We start from the raw sequence: 17,898 nt of genomic DNA on the forward strand, positions 1-17,898 counted from the left end.
TTTATAACTTCTGATAAGAGTATCCATAAGGTATTACCAATGTGCTGAGAAGCAATAGGAAATCAGGACTGTTCTGATTATGACATACACGTTAATGTAACATTAACGTGTATGTCATAATCAGGGAATGCAGATATGGGCTTATGGCAGTTGTATCTCCTAATCCACTTTCCACAGTATTATTTTCAGGAACCTAATCGCTAAATTCAATTAAATTTTATTTCTTAAGTAAGAAAAACAAAAGGGGAAATTGAGGTGGTCTTTGATGAGCAGAAAACAAATTTAAAAAACCCAAACATCTTTGTTTTTACTCTGCACCTCACCATTCCTGCTCAGTGCTTCAGAGGGGGCTGGTATGAAGAAAGCAGCCATCTTGGACAATGAAAATGAATTTCAAGTGAACAGAGCTTCCAAAATCAGTGTAAGAGAATGAGAGCTAGAAGCTACCTGAGATGTTGAAGTGACCGTGTGGGATATTTCTTGACGAATGCAATCTTAATAACATACTTTGTTTCTTTATTTCCTTGTAACATTTTTTCCCTACTGCAAATCTGTGTTAGAAAGTCTGCCACTAAAGAACTTGCAGAGGTCTGCTTGAGGAGGGGTATCATATGGTTTTTAAAAGGTAAACAGTGTCTTTTAGTGATGTCTCTTTGCATGCAGTGAGAGACCAGGAGAAAAAAAATTAAATGCATAACATGTAAAAGATCCAGAGAGTTTAATATACCCATTCTGATACTGGACACGTTCTGCACAAGGGCACTTTTCTCCCTGGGTTGTTAATTCCAGTAAGTGGTCATGTCATGACTTGAACTGCTGGAACTGTTCCACTGGCTAAAATAAGATGTTAAAGACCTTGACAGCATTCCAATTGGAAAACGCGTGTTATGGATCCTTCTTTGAGTACATTACATTCAGTTTTTCTTTTCTTTGAGAAAACAAACAAATTGGCTTAGCAGTTATAGCCCATTTGTATGCCACAAGGGTATGAATTAGAGGTTTGAAATGTCTGGACCAAAGGAAACATAGCATACATTCAAAAGCTCTATTATACTGGTTATGCAAAACAGCTTTTAAGACTCCTTACTTTAGCAGATTAATTTCAAAGACATTTTTATAAGAGACATTGTCAAATTTTACATGGACTGCTAATTTGTTTTTGTTAGGAAATCATAACTGCCTGAAAAATTAACAACTTTTTCATGGCTCTTTGCCACCTACAGGCAAAATCTATTTTCCTCCTTGCTTTTTGATTTACTTTGGAGGTAAAAAGAGAGGTGTATTGATTATTGCAGTCCTGCCTTGCCAAGTAAGTTCAGCAATGTGAATTTTGCTGTAGTGTTCCATGGCCCTCACAAGATCCAGTGGCCAAGTTTCCACAGTGACACAAGTGTGAACACCTTGTTCTCTATAACATACCAAAGGACATCTCAGCAGGAGAAACGAGCCACACACTCATGGAACTCTGCCATCAAAACAGTGACTCAGAGAATGTGGCTCCTACAGGGCTGCTCATTATCTCAAGAGGACAAGCTTCTACGGGAAATTGTATGAAATTCGATATATTAACATCAACTTAAAAACAGGCAAAGATATCACAAATCCTGTACAGACCTACCTCTGCTATCACAGGAAAGACAGAAGTAATTATTGTAATAAATGCTAAAGGCTCACCACTGCATGGTAAATTTTAGTATCTATGAAGTTGGTAACAATAAGATATTTTAAATCCCTATTACAGCAAGTAGTGCAAGAGAATCCTTTCCTGTTATTGGCCCATCAGATTGTTTAATGCAGGAGCATAAATTACAAGCATGGATTACAATCTGAAGACTCTTATCTTGAACAATTGGGGCCAAAAAAAAAAAGCAAAAAAAAAGCAAAAACAATTCAGAGATTGATAGACCCGTGAAAATAGTCACAATTGCTTTGTTCTGATGCTGGGAAACCCAAAGGAAAACCGGAACATAAAACTGAGAGCACAAGTTTATAATAGAAACATTTACTGTTACTCCTCAGGAGAAAGTCTTCTGTCTTCTGCTAAAACAATATTTTCTTACCAGAACTTCTCCTAGCAAACAACAGTGGTCCGGTGCATCACAATCTTTCCTGCTGTAATTCAGAAAATTACCTTAATTTTGTAGTGTGGAAGATAAGCTTGAATATAGATGAAGATACATATAATCAAGCATGGAAACCACAAAAGTACAGAATCTGTGCTAGAAACAGGCAACAAGATCATGATACTATGACTTCACAATTGTAAGAGAACTTGAGAGAGACTCCCCGGCCAGCATAAAGAACTACTCCAGAACTGTTTCCAGAACTGCTCATTAACCATTATGCCATCATACAAAGTAATGCTTCGAAATAATATCTGTGAGATTAGAAATGGTCTAAGCAAGGAACAGCCCTATTCAGTCTGTGAGGCAATTTTAAAGTCTAAACCCCTGATCTTCAAACAAACTTTCAAAATGAAAACTATGTCAGCTACAGGCAGTTACTAAAGATGCCATTTCTAGCAAAAATTGACCTTCTGACAAGGACTGTGGAATGACACCAAGCCACACTCACTGAATTAAGAGTTTCTCACTTGCAAATGATGATTTCAATAAATGTCTCTGTAGCTAGGGGTGAAAAGGAAAGAGAGATAGAAAGTCAAGTAACGTACACAAATCATCCCCAGCAAGCAAGGTTATCTCTACAAGCAAGAAAAATAATAACTTGGAGTCATCTTTCTCTTGGCAACTGCCTCTTTCCTTCTTCCCGTAGCTGTACCCAGCACCCCCTGCATTGACTCATAGGCAGTAGGCTTTGTGGCTGACTGCACAGCCCAGCTTAGGTTGCTGGAAGAGCTGTTTCACAAAGCCACAGCAGAGCCTAAAGCTGTTCTATCCCTCAGACATCCTGGCTGGCTGCCTTTTCTGCCAGCTGGTGTGTCCATTCACTCGTGACAGCACTTCTGCCAGTCACCCTTTTCTTTTCATCCTCCACAATTATCCAGCTTCACCACGGGACTCCAGTGCCATACAGACCGGCACAAATCTCCAGACTTGAAACAGACTTCCTTAATAGTTCTTAATATTTCCTTTCTTCGTTGGCTATGAATTTCTTCTACATAGAACTCCAGACAACAGTTTGGGCAATCGTATAGTCTGGGCACAGCTGTATTGTCCTCCTCTTCCATAATCCCATCACCTTTACTACAAGAGCTGGTTTTTATCAGACACTGGACACTAGGATCCCACTGTTGTGGATTTCTGACTGATGTGAAAGACCTCCTCAGCTGAAAGCAAATCTGTTTGAGGCCCTTGCACTTCTGCTTTTGTTTCTGCTTCAATGATTTGCATTTTGCTACATACATTTTGAAGGGTTTGCTATGGGGGTCTGGGTGTTTTCTTTCTTTTTTTCCCCCCCTTCTTGTTGTATGCTAGAATACAATTTTGGGCAGGGGAAGGAAAGCAATAATATAGCTGAGGAAAAGTATTTGCACCAACACCCACTTTCAATTATGAAAATTTTAACGTTCACTTCAGCAAGGAATACAGCTTTCAAAAGTCTGAAATAGGAGTGCACTGTAAATGCACACAAAAAATGAAACCTGTTTTATCCTGACCACTGGACCTCTTCATTCAGCTTCTCCTACTTCCTACCAGATGCCAGAAGAGTGGCCAGCCCTTTTGAGTTTCAAGTCCTATCCAGTTCATCAGGGAAGGAGGATCCTCTTCTCCTTTAGGCCTTGGGCTATAAGACTTAAATCAGGAATTATATGTTCTCCTCCTTTCACATTGTGGCAAACTCAAGCACATTACAGCTCTCTTCCTTAACAATTAAAATTGATGTGGAGTGTATTTGTGAATAAAACTACCTCAGGGAAGAATTTGTTCTTCATCTACCAATATCTAAAATGGTTCTCAGAAAAGCAGCACAAACCAGATCATTTCCAATAAATGGTGCTTAAGTAGTTCCAGTGAATGACCCAAAAAAGTACACACAGAGGAACAAACACTTAGTCTGCTCCAGACTGGTACTAAAATAATTGTTCAGCCAAGGTCACTGGACAAAAACATTTAAAATTAACTCAATTGGTCTTCATGGGCACCAAAGTCAATTTTGAAATCAAAACTGCTGCAGATACCAATTACTTTGGGGTGACTGCTTTGTCAGTACAGCAATGGGCTTCTCAAATTATCAGAGATTTTAATTAAAAAACATTGCTTGCTTGTGTTTATACTAAGACAGAAAACACTACAATATACTAGACTTTCCAGCAACTGTGCTGTCCCTCTTTGCATGTCTCACATGGTCTCAAGGGCATAAGACTTCATGTAGTAGTTCATCTGGGCTTGGCTGCACAGCTAATACAGAGTGGGAGGTTACTATTGGCAGAATAAGTTTTCTAATGAGTGTACTTGGTTTATGTTGTATGTACAGTTCTCCTTCACAGACCATTAGAAATGTAATCTTGGGCCTATCCTGGGCTCAGATACTAAAAGCCAGAGAACTGGTGCTGCATTTTCAGCATATTTGCAGTAAAAATAAAGCAACCCAAATATGAACAATAGCAGTTTCTTCAGAAAACCCTGGTTTACAAGTTATTGCTTTTCTAAGCCAGCTGCAAAAACCCAACTAATAAACATTTTTAGCTTTCCATGATATGTCACTGGGCACTGATCTGCACTAGAGATTCTAGATGGAGCTGCTACCATAAAACTCCCTTTCCTAACCACACAATTACATTGCTGTCCCAGTATTAACTATATCTCCAAGTACCACAAGCACAATGAAAAGCACATCATGTCATAAATGCTATAAATCCAGATGAATCAGCAAGCTTATATACAGGGAAAAGCCTACCAAAGACTAAAATCAGTGAAGAAGATTCCTATTTTAATTTCTTTATTAAAATACATTATTTTGCAGACAGCTTCCATGTACCTATTTTCTTTCTTGCACCCAGCTTGTGCAACATAAGTTTTCTGATGTAAAGAACAATTTTATTCATTGAATTTAAAAAAATCTATTTCAAATGAAAATCAATCATTACCTTGAGGATGGGCACTTGGACTCTTTTCTGTACTCTTAAATCACAAACATAATTCACAAAAGTTTTCTTATTTGCTTGTTTCATAACTGATCATACACAGAACACTAATTAACTAGAGAGCACCTGCAGAACTACAGACATGACCCATGCCTCAGTCGTGCAGGCAGAAAAATTCAAGAAAGCCATTCTCTATATTGATTTCAAAGCTTAACACATAGTTCAAGAAAATCTTGTGCAACATTTCCTTGAGTTTCTTGGAAAAACTTGTTAGGAACTTACTGATCCATGCTGTCCCATCTGCTGTACTTCAAAGGCATCACACAGTCCCATGGTGTCCAGGACTCCAGCTTTTCTTCCAGGACTTGGGGGAGCACGTGAGCCAGTGGACTTGGAGCATTGTGTGGCAGAAAGGAAATGCAGCAGTATTCAGCGACAGCTATTCAAAATCAAAAGTCTGTTTAAAAAAAAAATGCTTGTTGTTGTTGTGCTTAAACATCAGGAGAGGCTCACAGGAGGCAGGGGCTGTGGTGACAGCACACGAGGAACCACAGTGATGGCACAGCCACACTCAGCAGTGACACTGTAGATCACAGAATCATATGGTCTGGAAGGGATCTTAAAGATCCTCTAGTTCCAACCCCTTTGCATTCCACTAGAGCAGGTTGCTCAAAGCTCCATCCAACCTGGTTGTGAACACTTCCAGGGATGGAGCATCCACAACTTCTCTGCACAACCTCTTCCAGTGTCTCACCTCCATCTGAGCAAAGAACTTCCTCCTAATACCTAATTTAAACCTACTCTCAATTTAAGGCCATTCACCCATGTCCTATCACTACATGCCCTTCTAAAAAGTGTCTATCCATGTTTTCTTGTAGGCTTCTTTCAGATACTGGAAGGCCATGAATAGATCACCCCTGAGCCTTCTCTTTTTCAAGCTGAACAATTCTTTCAGCCTTTCTTCATAAAAGAGGGACTGCATTCATCTGATCAACTTGTTGGCCCTTCTCTGGACTTGCTCCAACAGGTTCATGTCCTTCCTGTGCTGGGGACTCCAAAGCTGCATGCAGCTCTCCAAGTGGGGGCTGACAAGAGCAGAGCAGAGGGGCAGAATCCCAGGATGAGGTTGGCTTTCTGGGCTGCAAGCTCACACTGCTGGTCCATGTCCTGCCTCTCACCCACCAGCACCTCCAAGTGCTTCTCGGCAGGGCTGCTCTCCATCTATTTAGACCGCAGTCTATATTGATACTGGGGTTTGATCTGACCACTGAGTCTTCTTAAACCTCGTGAGGTTCCCATGGGTCCACTTCTCGAGCTTGTCCAGATCCATGCCATCCCTTCCGCAGTCAGTCACAGCACAGTTGGCACGCCCAGCCCCTGCCGGTGTGTACGTGCCTGGTGTCGGGCACTCCGAGGGGCCCGGGGCGGTGGTGGCCGAGCAGGGAGCCGAGGGGAGCGCCTGGGGCGCGCTGCAGGGCAGAGGCGCCTCGGGCATGGGAGAGGGCAGATACAAACATTTCCAGAGAAACCTCCCAGCCCGTGAGGAGCCGAGTTTGGGGCGGGGGAGAGCCTGCGGCAGGGAAAGGGTGTGCCAGGCGTTAAGGTTCAGGACAGGAGCCCGCGGGAGAGGCGGCGGCGGCGGGGCCGAGGGCAGAACTGTCACCGGGGTGCGGGAGGCGCTGTCACCTCTTACAAAATGTGGGAGATTGGGAGAGATCGTCTGATCCAGCCTCCCTGCTGGGTCAGCCTCCCTGCTCCAGCGGGGTCATCCTAGAATACATTGCCCAGAATTACGTCCAAACGGTTCTTGAATGTGTCCAGTGAGGGAAACTCCGCAGCCTCTCTGGGCAATCTGTTCCAGTGCGCGGGCACTCGCACAATAAAGAAATTTCTCCCCGTATCCAGGTGGAACTTCCTGTGCATCAGTTTCTGCCGTGGCCTCTTGTCCACTATCGAGAAGAGCCTGGCTCTTGGCACCCTTCCTTCAGATACCTACACACACTGATGGTTCGTAGTTCCCCTTTGTGGCAATAATTCACACATTTTTAAGGCGCTGGGCGTTACCCGGCGCTCTGCGCTGACCCACGATCTGTGCTGGGCCCCGCCTGCCCGGGGCCCCAGGCTGGTGTCCCCCGGCAGCGCAGGCCTCTCGGGCCCGGCCCGACCCTTGGCTGTGCACAGCGTCTGCCGGAGCCGCCCTCTGAGGGACTTTCTGTCCCAGTGAGGCAATCGCTGCGGGACACGGCGTTTCTGCTTTCGGCACGGCGAGCCCCGCCGAGATTTGTCTGTCCGACATGTCCGTGTCTCCGCACTTCTGCTTTTCGGAACCAGAGGCTGCCGGCGGGCCTCATGGCCGGGGGTGGGCGCTGAGCCGGGCTGGGGACTCGCCGGCGCCTGGAAGAGCTCATGCACCTTCGTTCGTGGCCCGCGTCCGCTCACTGACATTCCCACAGCCATGCAGCACTACAGGCTAAGGGCAGAGTGCCTGCAAAGTGGAAAAGGGGAAAAGGACCAGTGGGAAAGGACCAGTGGACAACAGCAGCTGAACGAGAGCCAGCAGAGTGTGAAGGTGGCCAAGAAGGCCAATGGCATCCTGGCTTTTATCAGCAATAGTGTGGCCAGCAAGATCAGGGCAGTGCCCTGCACACACTTTGGTGAGGCTGCACCTCGAATACTGAGGTCAGTTCTGGGGCCCTCGGTTCAGAAGGACATTGAGATGCTGGAGCGTGCCCAGAGCAGGGCAATGAAGCTGGGGAAGGGTCTGGAGCCCATGTCCTGTGAGGGGCAGCTGAAGAAGCTGAGGGTGTTTAGCCTGAAGAAGAGGCGGCTCGGGGGTGACCTTATAGCTCTCTACAAGTGCCTGAAAGGAGGTTTTGGCCAGGAGGGGGTCTGTCTCCTCTCCCGGGCAATCAGTGACAGGATGAGAGGACGCCCTCAGGCTGCGCCAGTGGAGGTTCAGGTTGGACATTGGGAAGAAATTCTTTACAGAAAGGGCGATTAAATCCTGGGACGGACTGCCCAGAGAGGCGATGGAGTCACCGTGCCTGGAGGTGTTGAAAGAAGGCTGTGGCACTTAGTGTCATAGTCTAGTTGATGCGGTGATGTTCGCCCACAGGTTGGACTCGATGATCTCGGATATCTTTTCCAGCCGAACCGAGTCGGTGATTTTTGTGACAACAAGCGCTCGGTGCCCGTTTGCCGACCGAAGCCCCCGGCCCTGCCGAGCCCCCGCGACACCTGGGCGCGGCCCCGCCCCCCCACCGGGACAGTGACGTCACCCCAGGTGCTTCCCGCCTCCTGCTCCCGGGGAGGCGTGATCTCCGCGGCCCTCGGTGGGCGGGGCGAGGGCCGCGCATGCGCTCGGCGCCGGCTGCGGGACACCCGGTCGCGAGCGTATGTGCGCGCCCGCCGCTGCCGTGAGGCGGGGGGCTGCGTGCGAGCGGTTGCGGGCTCGCCGCTCGGCCTCCTGCGGACAGGCTCGCGCGCCCTGGCGGCCGCCGCCATCATGTCCGCCGCCATCGAGCAGGAGTTCCAGGAGATCGACGCCACGAACGACTGGCAGGCGCGTTATCTGGTGAGCCGAGCGGCGTGGTCGGCTCTAGCCGGAGAGCCGCAGGGAGGGAGGAGCGGCGGGGGGAGAAAGACCCGCGGGCCGGCAGCGCCCGTGCCTGGCGTGCGGCTCCACCGCCGCCTCAGCAGCGGGGAGAGCGGAAGTCGCTGGGCCAACACGACTCTCGCCCTCAGGTGCGAGCAGCGGAGCCGTGGGCAGTCGCTACGCATGCGCACTCGGGGCGGGTTCGGTGGCGCGCAGGCGCGGGGCGAGGCGCGTGCGCGGGCTCGGAGGCGGCTCCGGGTCCGCGCTGCCCCCGGGGCTGAACGGAGCCGGGACCGCTCCGAGCCGCGACTGCCGGCCCGGGGCTGCCGCGGCTTGTGGGCGCTGTGGGAAGCTGTGCCCGATAGGGCGGATTCGGCTGAGGCTTGCGTGCTCTCCCCCAACGCTCCGCTGGTTCGTGCGGCTCCTCAGGCACCCGTGCTCCCTCCTCAGCCCCCGTTCCCGCTGCCTTGGCCAGCTCGGCGTCTGCTGCGGGGGCTCTGCGCGAGTGGCTGTAAATAAAATGCAGTATTTGCAGTTTTATTTTTAACGAGATTAAGAACTTCCGAGAACAGTCAGTTCCATAAAACAGGCATTATGTATCAGCTAGAGCAGTCATTTAAGCTCGCAGTATTTTATAGCACTACTTCACAAATTAGGAAAGAGAACCGAACCCCCAAAGTTTTCTTTACTGTCTTCAAATTATGCTTTTTCTCTGTTGAATCAGTAATTTATGTGATTTACATGTGACTTAAATACAGCATCTCTACTGCAGTATTTCAGCTGTTGCAGTTTTGGATATATTTGTATTACAAATAAGTAGGATCTAGCACCAAGCCTGCCAGAGTTCAGGAAGGCTTTGGACAGTGCTTTCAGGCACATAGTGTGGTTCTTTGGGTTATTCTGTGCAGAGTCAGGAGCTGGACTTGATGGTCTTCCAGGTCAGGATATGCTGTGATTCTGTGTGATAGCTGGATATTATGTGGGAAAATTGATTTCCGAATTAGTAATTAAATTTCTTTAAATTTAATTCTTTTTAGCAAGCCTACCCTCCCACACCATAACAAAATAGCTAGAAGTATTTCTAGCTATTTCAATACTTCTTTACCAAAGCATGGGTCTGTTCCTGTGCACTGATGGTGCAGGTGCTTTAAGAAACAAAATATGTTGCATCCTGTTACTGAGTAATACAAAATTTACCTTTCGTGGAAACTCGGGTGTGCATGCCTGCCAGATCCATTCGTTCCATGAGCAAGTTCCCTAAGCTTGTCAGCCGTGTAAACAAGAGACGTTCCAGTGTGCTGTATCAAAATGGAAAACCTAATAGATCAAGAGGTTTTTATACAAATATGTGGAGTATTGCTGCTTTGAAGTTGCTGCTCCACATTGTGATTTATGTTCTTTGCAGATTGGCAGTACATTTTACAGAAAGGTCATGCAAGCAGTGCTAAAAATTAGAGCTTTCTTTTGTACGTTCTATTTCTGCTGATGCCCTTTCTGGCTGTGTTCATTGTCTGGGAATAGACTAGACCATTTAGGAAGTTTGAAGACAGAGATAGTGGGAACATTGAGAAGACCAAATAATGCTCAGTTGTAATAAATTTAAATGCCCTTTGGGACATAATGATCAAATGTGGCAACATAATCTAAAAACAGAAGGAGAATTCAAAGTAAAATATTGTTAATTCTGTACTAAGCAACATTTCTGCTGAGATGGCATCAGTACAGCGATACAAATACAGAGCAGGGTACTTTGATGGCCATTTTCAGTTTTCTACATAAGGTAATTCTGTATGCCTTAGTGAGATTGTAGAAAAGGTGCACTCAGGGAAGAAATCAATAAAGCAGAACATTCAGAACGTGTGAACAGTAGGGTCCTTAAAATAGTGTGTGAGTCTGAGTATCTCAAAGATCATTAGAAGGTTTGTGTTAATGCATGGGGAGAACAGGCTTTGATTCACATTGATATTTGGGGCTCCAGAATTTTCCATATTGGTTCACATTTAACTACAGCTGTATGGGATGAGCCATCAAACCACCAAGAATAATCCTGTGGCCCTTAATAGCAGCCATAAAATCATTAACTGGTTCACTTATGTTTGTGGGGGTTTATGCTGCCGGTCGCTTTAAAGGAGCCAGCAGAATACTGCTGTTGCATCTGAGTCCCTTACTGCTTTGGGAGGAAATGTGCAGCTCTGAGGTAAACTGTGAGCTTAATAAGATTTTGGGATTAGGGTTTTTTTTCTTGCCTTTGGATCCTGATGCATCAGTTGCTTGTCAGATGGTGCTTACATTTGGTAGTTTTAGCCAAATGTAGGGAGATGTAAATAGTAGCAGTTTGGCCATGAATGAAATGCATCTTCTGGGTGAAAATGACACTACGGGCAGAAAAACTTGGCTTAAAAAATGTTAGTTATTACTAATGTTGCTTAATTAATAGTATGTGTAGAATGTTAATCATGTTGCTGGCTATAAGTAAATTATTTATTTTGTCTTTTTAAGGAAATCCGACACAAATCCAGTGACTACCCTCACAGAGTTGCAAAATATCCAGAAAACAGAAATCGAAACAGATACAGAGATGTTAGTCCCTGTGAGTACCTTTTCTGCAGTCATTTCACTAGGCCTTCTCTTACCCTGTCGACACTGGAGGTGATAAATCATGGTCATTGTAAATTTTGCATTTTGTTTATTTCTGTAGGCATGTGTTCTGTGATAAATGTGGGATTTTTGGTAACACAAATACAAATGTGTATAACAGGACGGAGAAGAGTCTGCATGTTAAACTCATTGTGCTGAATGGTGAATGAGAGATGGTTGCAAATCACAGGTATTAGTGTATAGGTAAATTTTTGTGAGCTGCAGAGTAATGTTTTAGAGGTATTTTTCTCATAGGGAAATTATTTGTTTAATAGTGCTTTATCTGTTGTAAAAATGAGTATAGAGGTTAAGTTAGTACACCTTGACTAAAAGAAATGTTTTCTTTTTGGACTGAGTGATTCTATGCATTTTTAAGGTGGTGTGGATAAATGCCACTCAATTTTTACTGTTGCTTTAAAGAATGCTTGAAGTTTTGTTGGTTTTGCCCGTGTAGTAAATAAGGTGTGGAGTGCCTTGTCCTTCTACTAACTGCCATAAATTGGTCTTTTTGACATAAGGATCTTATGTCTCATGTGAAAAAAAATTTTTCTAGACCAGCTTCTCTGCTACGTTGATGCTGTGGGCTTCTTTTCATCAGCATTTTACTTCAGAAATTGTAAGCCAAAATTATTGCAAAAAGGTATGTGAGCTACAGATAGTGGAAAAAATTATACAGCTTACATTTTTTTGTAGTATATTAAAGTTGGGACAGATAACATGTTTATGTGTTCCTTGTGAAGTTTCCCAGAATACTGAAGGGTCCTAAAAACCACTTTATTACTGAATCTAGAGTTTTTGGAGGGTTGCTGGTATATTGGGGCTTTTTGCTTGAGAGCCTGATCTGAATACCTATTGTAAGATTTGGAGAAGTGCTGAGCTCCTTGTTTCCAGTTGAAAGTTGTGGTGACAGCATGTGCACAGCACTTCTCAAAATGGCACAGAAAGGGTCCTGGATTGAGTCACGCTGGTGAGATGCAGCGCTGCTCCTTAGGCTGCTGCCAGGATGCTCCCCTGGCACAGTGAATTTGTACCAAATGGGTCCAGTCTGGCGTGGTGCTGACCCCCTCCTCCCTGAAATTTTCTATAAATCCATTTTCCACACATCCTGACGGAACTCAGCTTCAGAATTCAGTGCATGGCCTCCTGGCTGTGTCTGCACGGCATCCCATTGGAGGAGTGTCCCGTGCTGAGGAAGATCCCCAGATGAGCCAAGTCTGACTGACTGTCACCAGGCTCAGAAATGGAGCCTGGCCTCTGGTGCACACGAGTTGGTCTGTGCAGAGGCGCTTGGGTGTCCCGGCTTTGCTGTCCTGTTGCAGCGCAGCATTAGCATCTTACCATCTCTGAAAGAGAGATTTCATTAAATTTCTGTTTCATGCCTAAGTTGCAATGGGCATTGTAAGATTAGAAGGCTGGAAGTAAGATTTGAGTCCAGAAGTCCTAGGTTCTAGTCCTGGGTCTAATATCCTATACGATTTCCATGTCAGATGCTGTGTCTGTGCATTTATCTACTGTTTCTCCCATTCATGAATGTAATTCATGTAAAGAGAGTGAAGATTTACTTTCAAACTGTTTGCGCTTTTTTCTTTTTAAAAATAGTGTTTCTAAAAGAAGTAAAAATGCATGATATTGTTTAAGTAGTATCCAATAATGCCTCCAGTAATACCTTATGGATGTGACTTGTATTCATCTCCTGTAGCTATGTGGAGCTCAATATTTTCCTTAATCATGGCATGCCTTTTACAGTAGTGGGGAGCATGAAACGCCTTTGCTTTAGTCATGGCAAAATCTGCTTCTGAAATGCATGTTTAGCCAGTAGAAAAAAATATGAATGATTGCATTAATTCCTGGAGCCAGTGCAAAAGCAGAGACAGATAAAATCTAAAATTGAAGTAGTGGTTTGGCTTAGGAAAAGGCTAGAGCTTTTCTGTTACACTCTGACATAGATTATTGCATGATGAATGAACTGAATAAGATCATGAATTTTCTGGAGAATGAGTCAGTTTCTAGCATTTATAAAAGAAGGATGGTTTGAATTGGTCCACCTAGATAGCTTGCAGAACTGGGCACTAGGAACAAAGTTGTATCAGGAGAACAGAACAAAACACTGTTTGAACGAGCTAATTCTTCCTGAATTTTACTTCTGTATTTTTAAATATGACTCAGTTGCTTCAGTAAGAACGATGAGAGTCAGGAGCAGAAAGAGGCCTGGAAGGGCAGTATATGATAAATAAGATTTCAAGGTAGCAGTGCCTAAATTTCAAAGCAGCTGGGATAAAAGCTGCATAGTTTGGTCACTGTGGTGAACACATCTAATTGTGGTGCATGCATGCAAGGACTTGGTGTTGCAGAAATGTGAGACAACTCCGTCTCACACAATCTTGACATTTCAGTCCTTCAGTTTGCAAATTTCGCTGCTTTTTAACAGTGTTTAGATGAAAAACGGATGGTACTGATATTCTCAAATAGTCAAATGCCTTCAGAACCAGCTGTTGGACTTTTAAGATCTAGCTACTTAATCATACTGGAAGATGTACTTTAAAGAAAGAGTTTTATTTCTCCAAAAGCAACGAGAAAATGGTTTGTTAACCATGGTAGCTGCCAGGCCTGTCTACAATCTGAGGTGGTGTGTCTGCAAGAGGAAGTGCAAAGGTTGTTCAGTTTTACGGGAAATATGTCAATGACGAGTCCAGGAAAAAATATTTTGCGTTGGTTTGCCCCATTTCAACTGTGATACCTGGGACAAGTACACTGAAACAAAGTTGTGTCTGTTCCATACATTTGTAGATAAAAGTTGATTTGTTTGCTGGGAAAGGTTAAGCATCTCTGCCCATTACGGTTGAATTTCACAGTGTTTCCTGTTTCATAAGTATTTTTGTTAGTGTCCGTTTTCATTGGCTAAAGATCTGTAGCATGTGTAAGTTTGGTTTGGTAAAAGCCCTCAAGAATTACTGCCTAGATGAAAAAAAAAATTGCAGTCTAATAGTTTGGTATTAGTCTAGAATAGGCAGAGGAGTATTTTGGCTTCATAGTACTGAAACAGGAAGTTAATCTGAAATAGGTTTGGTTTGACAGCCAGTCATTTCCGGACAGATGAAGCCATTTCTCAGAAAAGGTTGTTAACAGAGGAAAGTAACTTGTGGGGTTGTTATTCTTTATTAATAATTTTAATGAAACTCCAAAGATTTCTGTAATTAACTTTCTTTCTAAATCTTAACCTTAGTTCTTATTAGTGGGGTGTAGTATCTCAGGTCGGCTGTAAAGACCTTTAGAACTGAGGTCCCAGATTTACAGGCAAGAAGGAAATCCCCTCAGCAAAATTGGAAGGATTTTTTTTTCCTTTTGCTTTTGGAGGGTAGATGAGGGTTTACACAATTTTCTCTTTAGCCTTCCTTTGTAATATGGTGTGTTGCTCAAGAACTTGGGTCATCTGAGCATTTTTGCTGTGATAGATCATGTTGCTTTTAGAAGATCTTGCAAGGTAGTGATCTCTCACGTTTTCTTCCTGTGGCCTTAAGTAGATTTTGTGTCAGATCTTTCATCCATAGGCTTATAGAGTACAGGAGAGGAACATGAAGACAATTGTGCTTTACAGGGAACAGAGTTGGAGCTGATTTGAATGGTTTTTACACATGGTGCTGATTAATTATCATTGCAGGAATGTTTGTTCCCTTTCTGTCCTGTGCTTCCAGTGTATGTGCTGAGAACAGGGAGATGTTCAGCCCAGAATCAGCCTGCTACATTTCTTGCCCCCATTAGAAGCTGACATTAGTGATTTTTATGATGTTATCTAGTGATTCTCTAAAACATCTTACCACGTGTAACATTGTAAAATAAACTCAACTTGCTGTTGAGTTTGGAGATACTTCTTCCTTTGGGGTTGGGGAAGACGGGAATTTTATAGCACATGCTGATGTAAACTTTATTGTGCCCTAAGATTTTTTCCCATAATCCTGCTTGGAATTGTATGGATGCTATGCAGTAGTGACATGTATATTTTGGTGTGAATACATTTCAGTGGTGAGCTAGGCCATGAGTGATGGCATTCATTGTGTACAACCAGTGACAGGGTGGTGAGGAAAAGTCATTTTGCCTTTCCTTTGCCTTAGGCTGCCTCTGAAACTTGAGACTGTAAGTCTAGTGACAGAGTATTGCAATTTTAATAATTTAGCAGCTCAGATAGGCTAGATTTAGATTAGTGAAATGGAAGGGATTTGTTGGTAGGCGGGAAAGGTTAGGCAGGGTCACTGGGATGGCTTGCGGCTGCATGTTTTATTTATGACTTTCTTTAATCCACTAAGTAGCATTTCTCCTTCCTCTATTGTTAATAGCTCTATATTTGGGGAACCAGAGATGTCTCTTGGATAAAAAATAATTTTGAAGCTATACGGTGTTCTAGAAACACACTTGTTTTATAATGAAAGCCTTTCATTAACCAACTGCAAGAACTGTGTGATGTAAAATGCCAAACATTTTTTATCTTGATTTTAACTGAATTTGTCATTTTCTGTTAAGCAAGAGGTGAGCAGATGGATGAACATGGTGAAGTTTTGGGAAGTATTGTCAGTGGGATGGAGTTCCACTGGAAATGGGTAATCAGAATTTGCTTACTCAGATAGGGTCATTCTGGGAGTGTTTTTTCTCAGTGCAGGAGCCAGAATGAGAATAATTTTTAAGGTTTCCACTTCCTTTTCAGGCTGTGTAGTTTGTCAAAATAGGGGAATTAGCACTTCAGAAAAGCAGTACTGTGTTTTAGCTGCTGTGGGCATGGCAACACATAAGCTAAATCTTATCTTAAAGATAGGTTTATCATTCATATAAATCTAAGTACTTGGTAACTGGAAATTATATACATACGGGAAATACATTACAGCTAACTCACTGTCAAAAGCTGGCTTGCTTCAGTTAATTCAGAAGAGCAAGCCAGGGTTTGAATGAGGTTTCTAGGTCATTGTGTCCTTTAAGAACCTCATCCCTTGAAAGAAGAGAAATCAATATATTCTAATGTTTTTTTTGGTTTTGTTTTTTTATTTTTTTTTTGTCCTTTGGACTGTCTGCCAGAGTACTTGCAGGATCTCTTCTGTTTTAGTTGGGGGGGGAGAGAGAGGCTGGCTGTGCATAGAATTTCTTATTAAAGGGACTTAAAAAAAAAACCAACTTGCAGAGCTTTATTTGTTATGTTTACAAAGCAAAATGTTTAAGAAGGGAAAAAATGAATCTGAGAATGTAAGGATTACAGTAGGAAGCCTCCTTGGGGGCTGCAGTTATTTGTCCCTGGCAGCAGTGCAGCAGCTGCCGCCGGGTGATTAAACTGTTAACTGTGCTTGCTTGCGTCACCTTTCCGAGAACACTGGTACCGGTATGTGTGATTTACTATAACAAGATCTTAAGTTTTTCCTGTTGGCAAATGACATGTAATATTTACAGAGGTCTTGGTTTCTTTCCAGTAGAAACATTTCAGATCAAGTGATACATGAAAGGAAAAAGTAATGCTTTCCTATCCTGGCAAAATAATACAGAGAGATATATTTTACTTTAAAATGCATATGTGTCTTAATTTTGCTGTGTCTTGGCTTTGATAATATTTTTTTTCTTCATACAGGGGTATCATAATTCTTTTAAGACTCCTGAAAGTTAAGATGGTCTTGCCTTACAGCTGGAATGCTAATGAAAACAGACTAACCCAGTATATTTCTCAAGCTTTTATATCAAAAATAATTTTCAGCATTTTTCTGTTCTCTGCACGTTCGTATGTGACTCCATATAAAAGCTAGGAGCTAAGGGAGGTGGGGCAATAACCCCAAATTTGAGTGCTTCAGCAGCAGCAAACCAATTCTACTTTACTGTTGACTTCTTTACTCAAATCCAACAAGATCATCTTTGGTGGTTGCCAATAGCAGAGGGAGAATGTAAAGGTGGATCAAAACCTAGTAAATGTACTTTTTCCAGGTTTCCAAACACATGCATTTCCAGGTTTCCAAACACATGCAAAGTATTCATATTAAATCACACAAGCAGTCTGTAGAACAAGAGTCTATCTAATTCTTTAACTGGTTTTTGATTGCCATCAGCTTTTTGCCTATCCAGGTTTATATAAGCCTGGTGCTGCACAGGCTGCCTGTGAGTTCATCTGTTGTGGTTGCGCTGAATTTGATACTTGGTAGTTGCTAATGTCTTTGTGTGTTTCCCAAAGTGTTTGTCTAAAGGAAGTGTGAGCCTTTTGGTGCAAGGATGGGTGTGCTGGCACTTTAACAGCAGTCTGGGCCCTACTTGAGTTTTGTGGGTCAGACTAGGTGAATTCAGTTTTAAAAACTGGTATTGCATCATAATTCACTTTGCTGTCAGTTTCCTTATGGAATCTATTCCATCTCTTCCTGAGATATGTTGAAGTTTCTTACAGTAATTTTAGTTTGCTATTTTTCATTTACTCTTCTTATTCTGCTAGATGTTGAGCTTCAGGAGGTTTACAGTCAGTTGAATCTTGTTTTCTGGCATGTAGTTGTGTACAAATTTTAAATTGAAATTACTGTTTATTATACAGTGACTGATAAATGGCTGGAGGATTACTTACTGCCAGCAAGTCTGATTACCTAAATATCTTCTAGATGTTCATAAACCTCCT

The 17,898-nt window shown here is 43.2% G+C and overlaps 1 protein-coding gene across 2 annotated transcripts in view; it reads left to right on the forward strand.

Moving 5' to 3' along the window:
• Positions 1–8,503: 8,503 nt before the first annotated feature.
• The window catches only part of PTPN2 (protein tyrosine phosphatase non-receptor type 2), a 30,369-nt gene continuing 20,974 nt past the window's right edge, over positions 8,504–17,898 (forward strand). For both annotated transcript variants that reach the window (XM_063165755.1, XM_063165745.1), the window contains exons 1-2: positions 8,504–8,618; positions 11,139–11,229. In XM_063165755.1, the coding sequence (XP_063021825.1) occupies positions 8,550–8,618; positions 11,139–11,229 (160 nt within the window). In that variant the 5' untranslated portion in view covers positions 8,504–8,549. The remainder of the gene's footprint in view (positions 8,619–11,138; positions 11,230–17,898) is intronic.

This window comes from Melospiza melodia, chromosome 1 (assembly GCF_035770615.1).
Source record: "Melospiza melodia melodia isolate bMelMel2 chromosome 1, bMelMel2.pri, whole genome shotgun sequence".
Classification (NCBI taxonomy): domain Eukaryota; kingdom Metazoa; phylum Chordata; class Aves; order Passeriformes; family Passerellidae; genus Melospiza; species Melospiza melodia.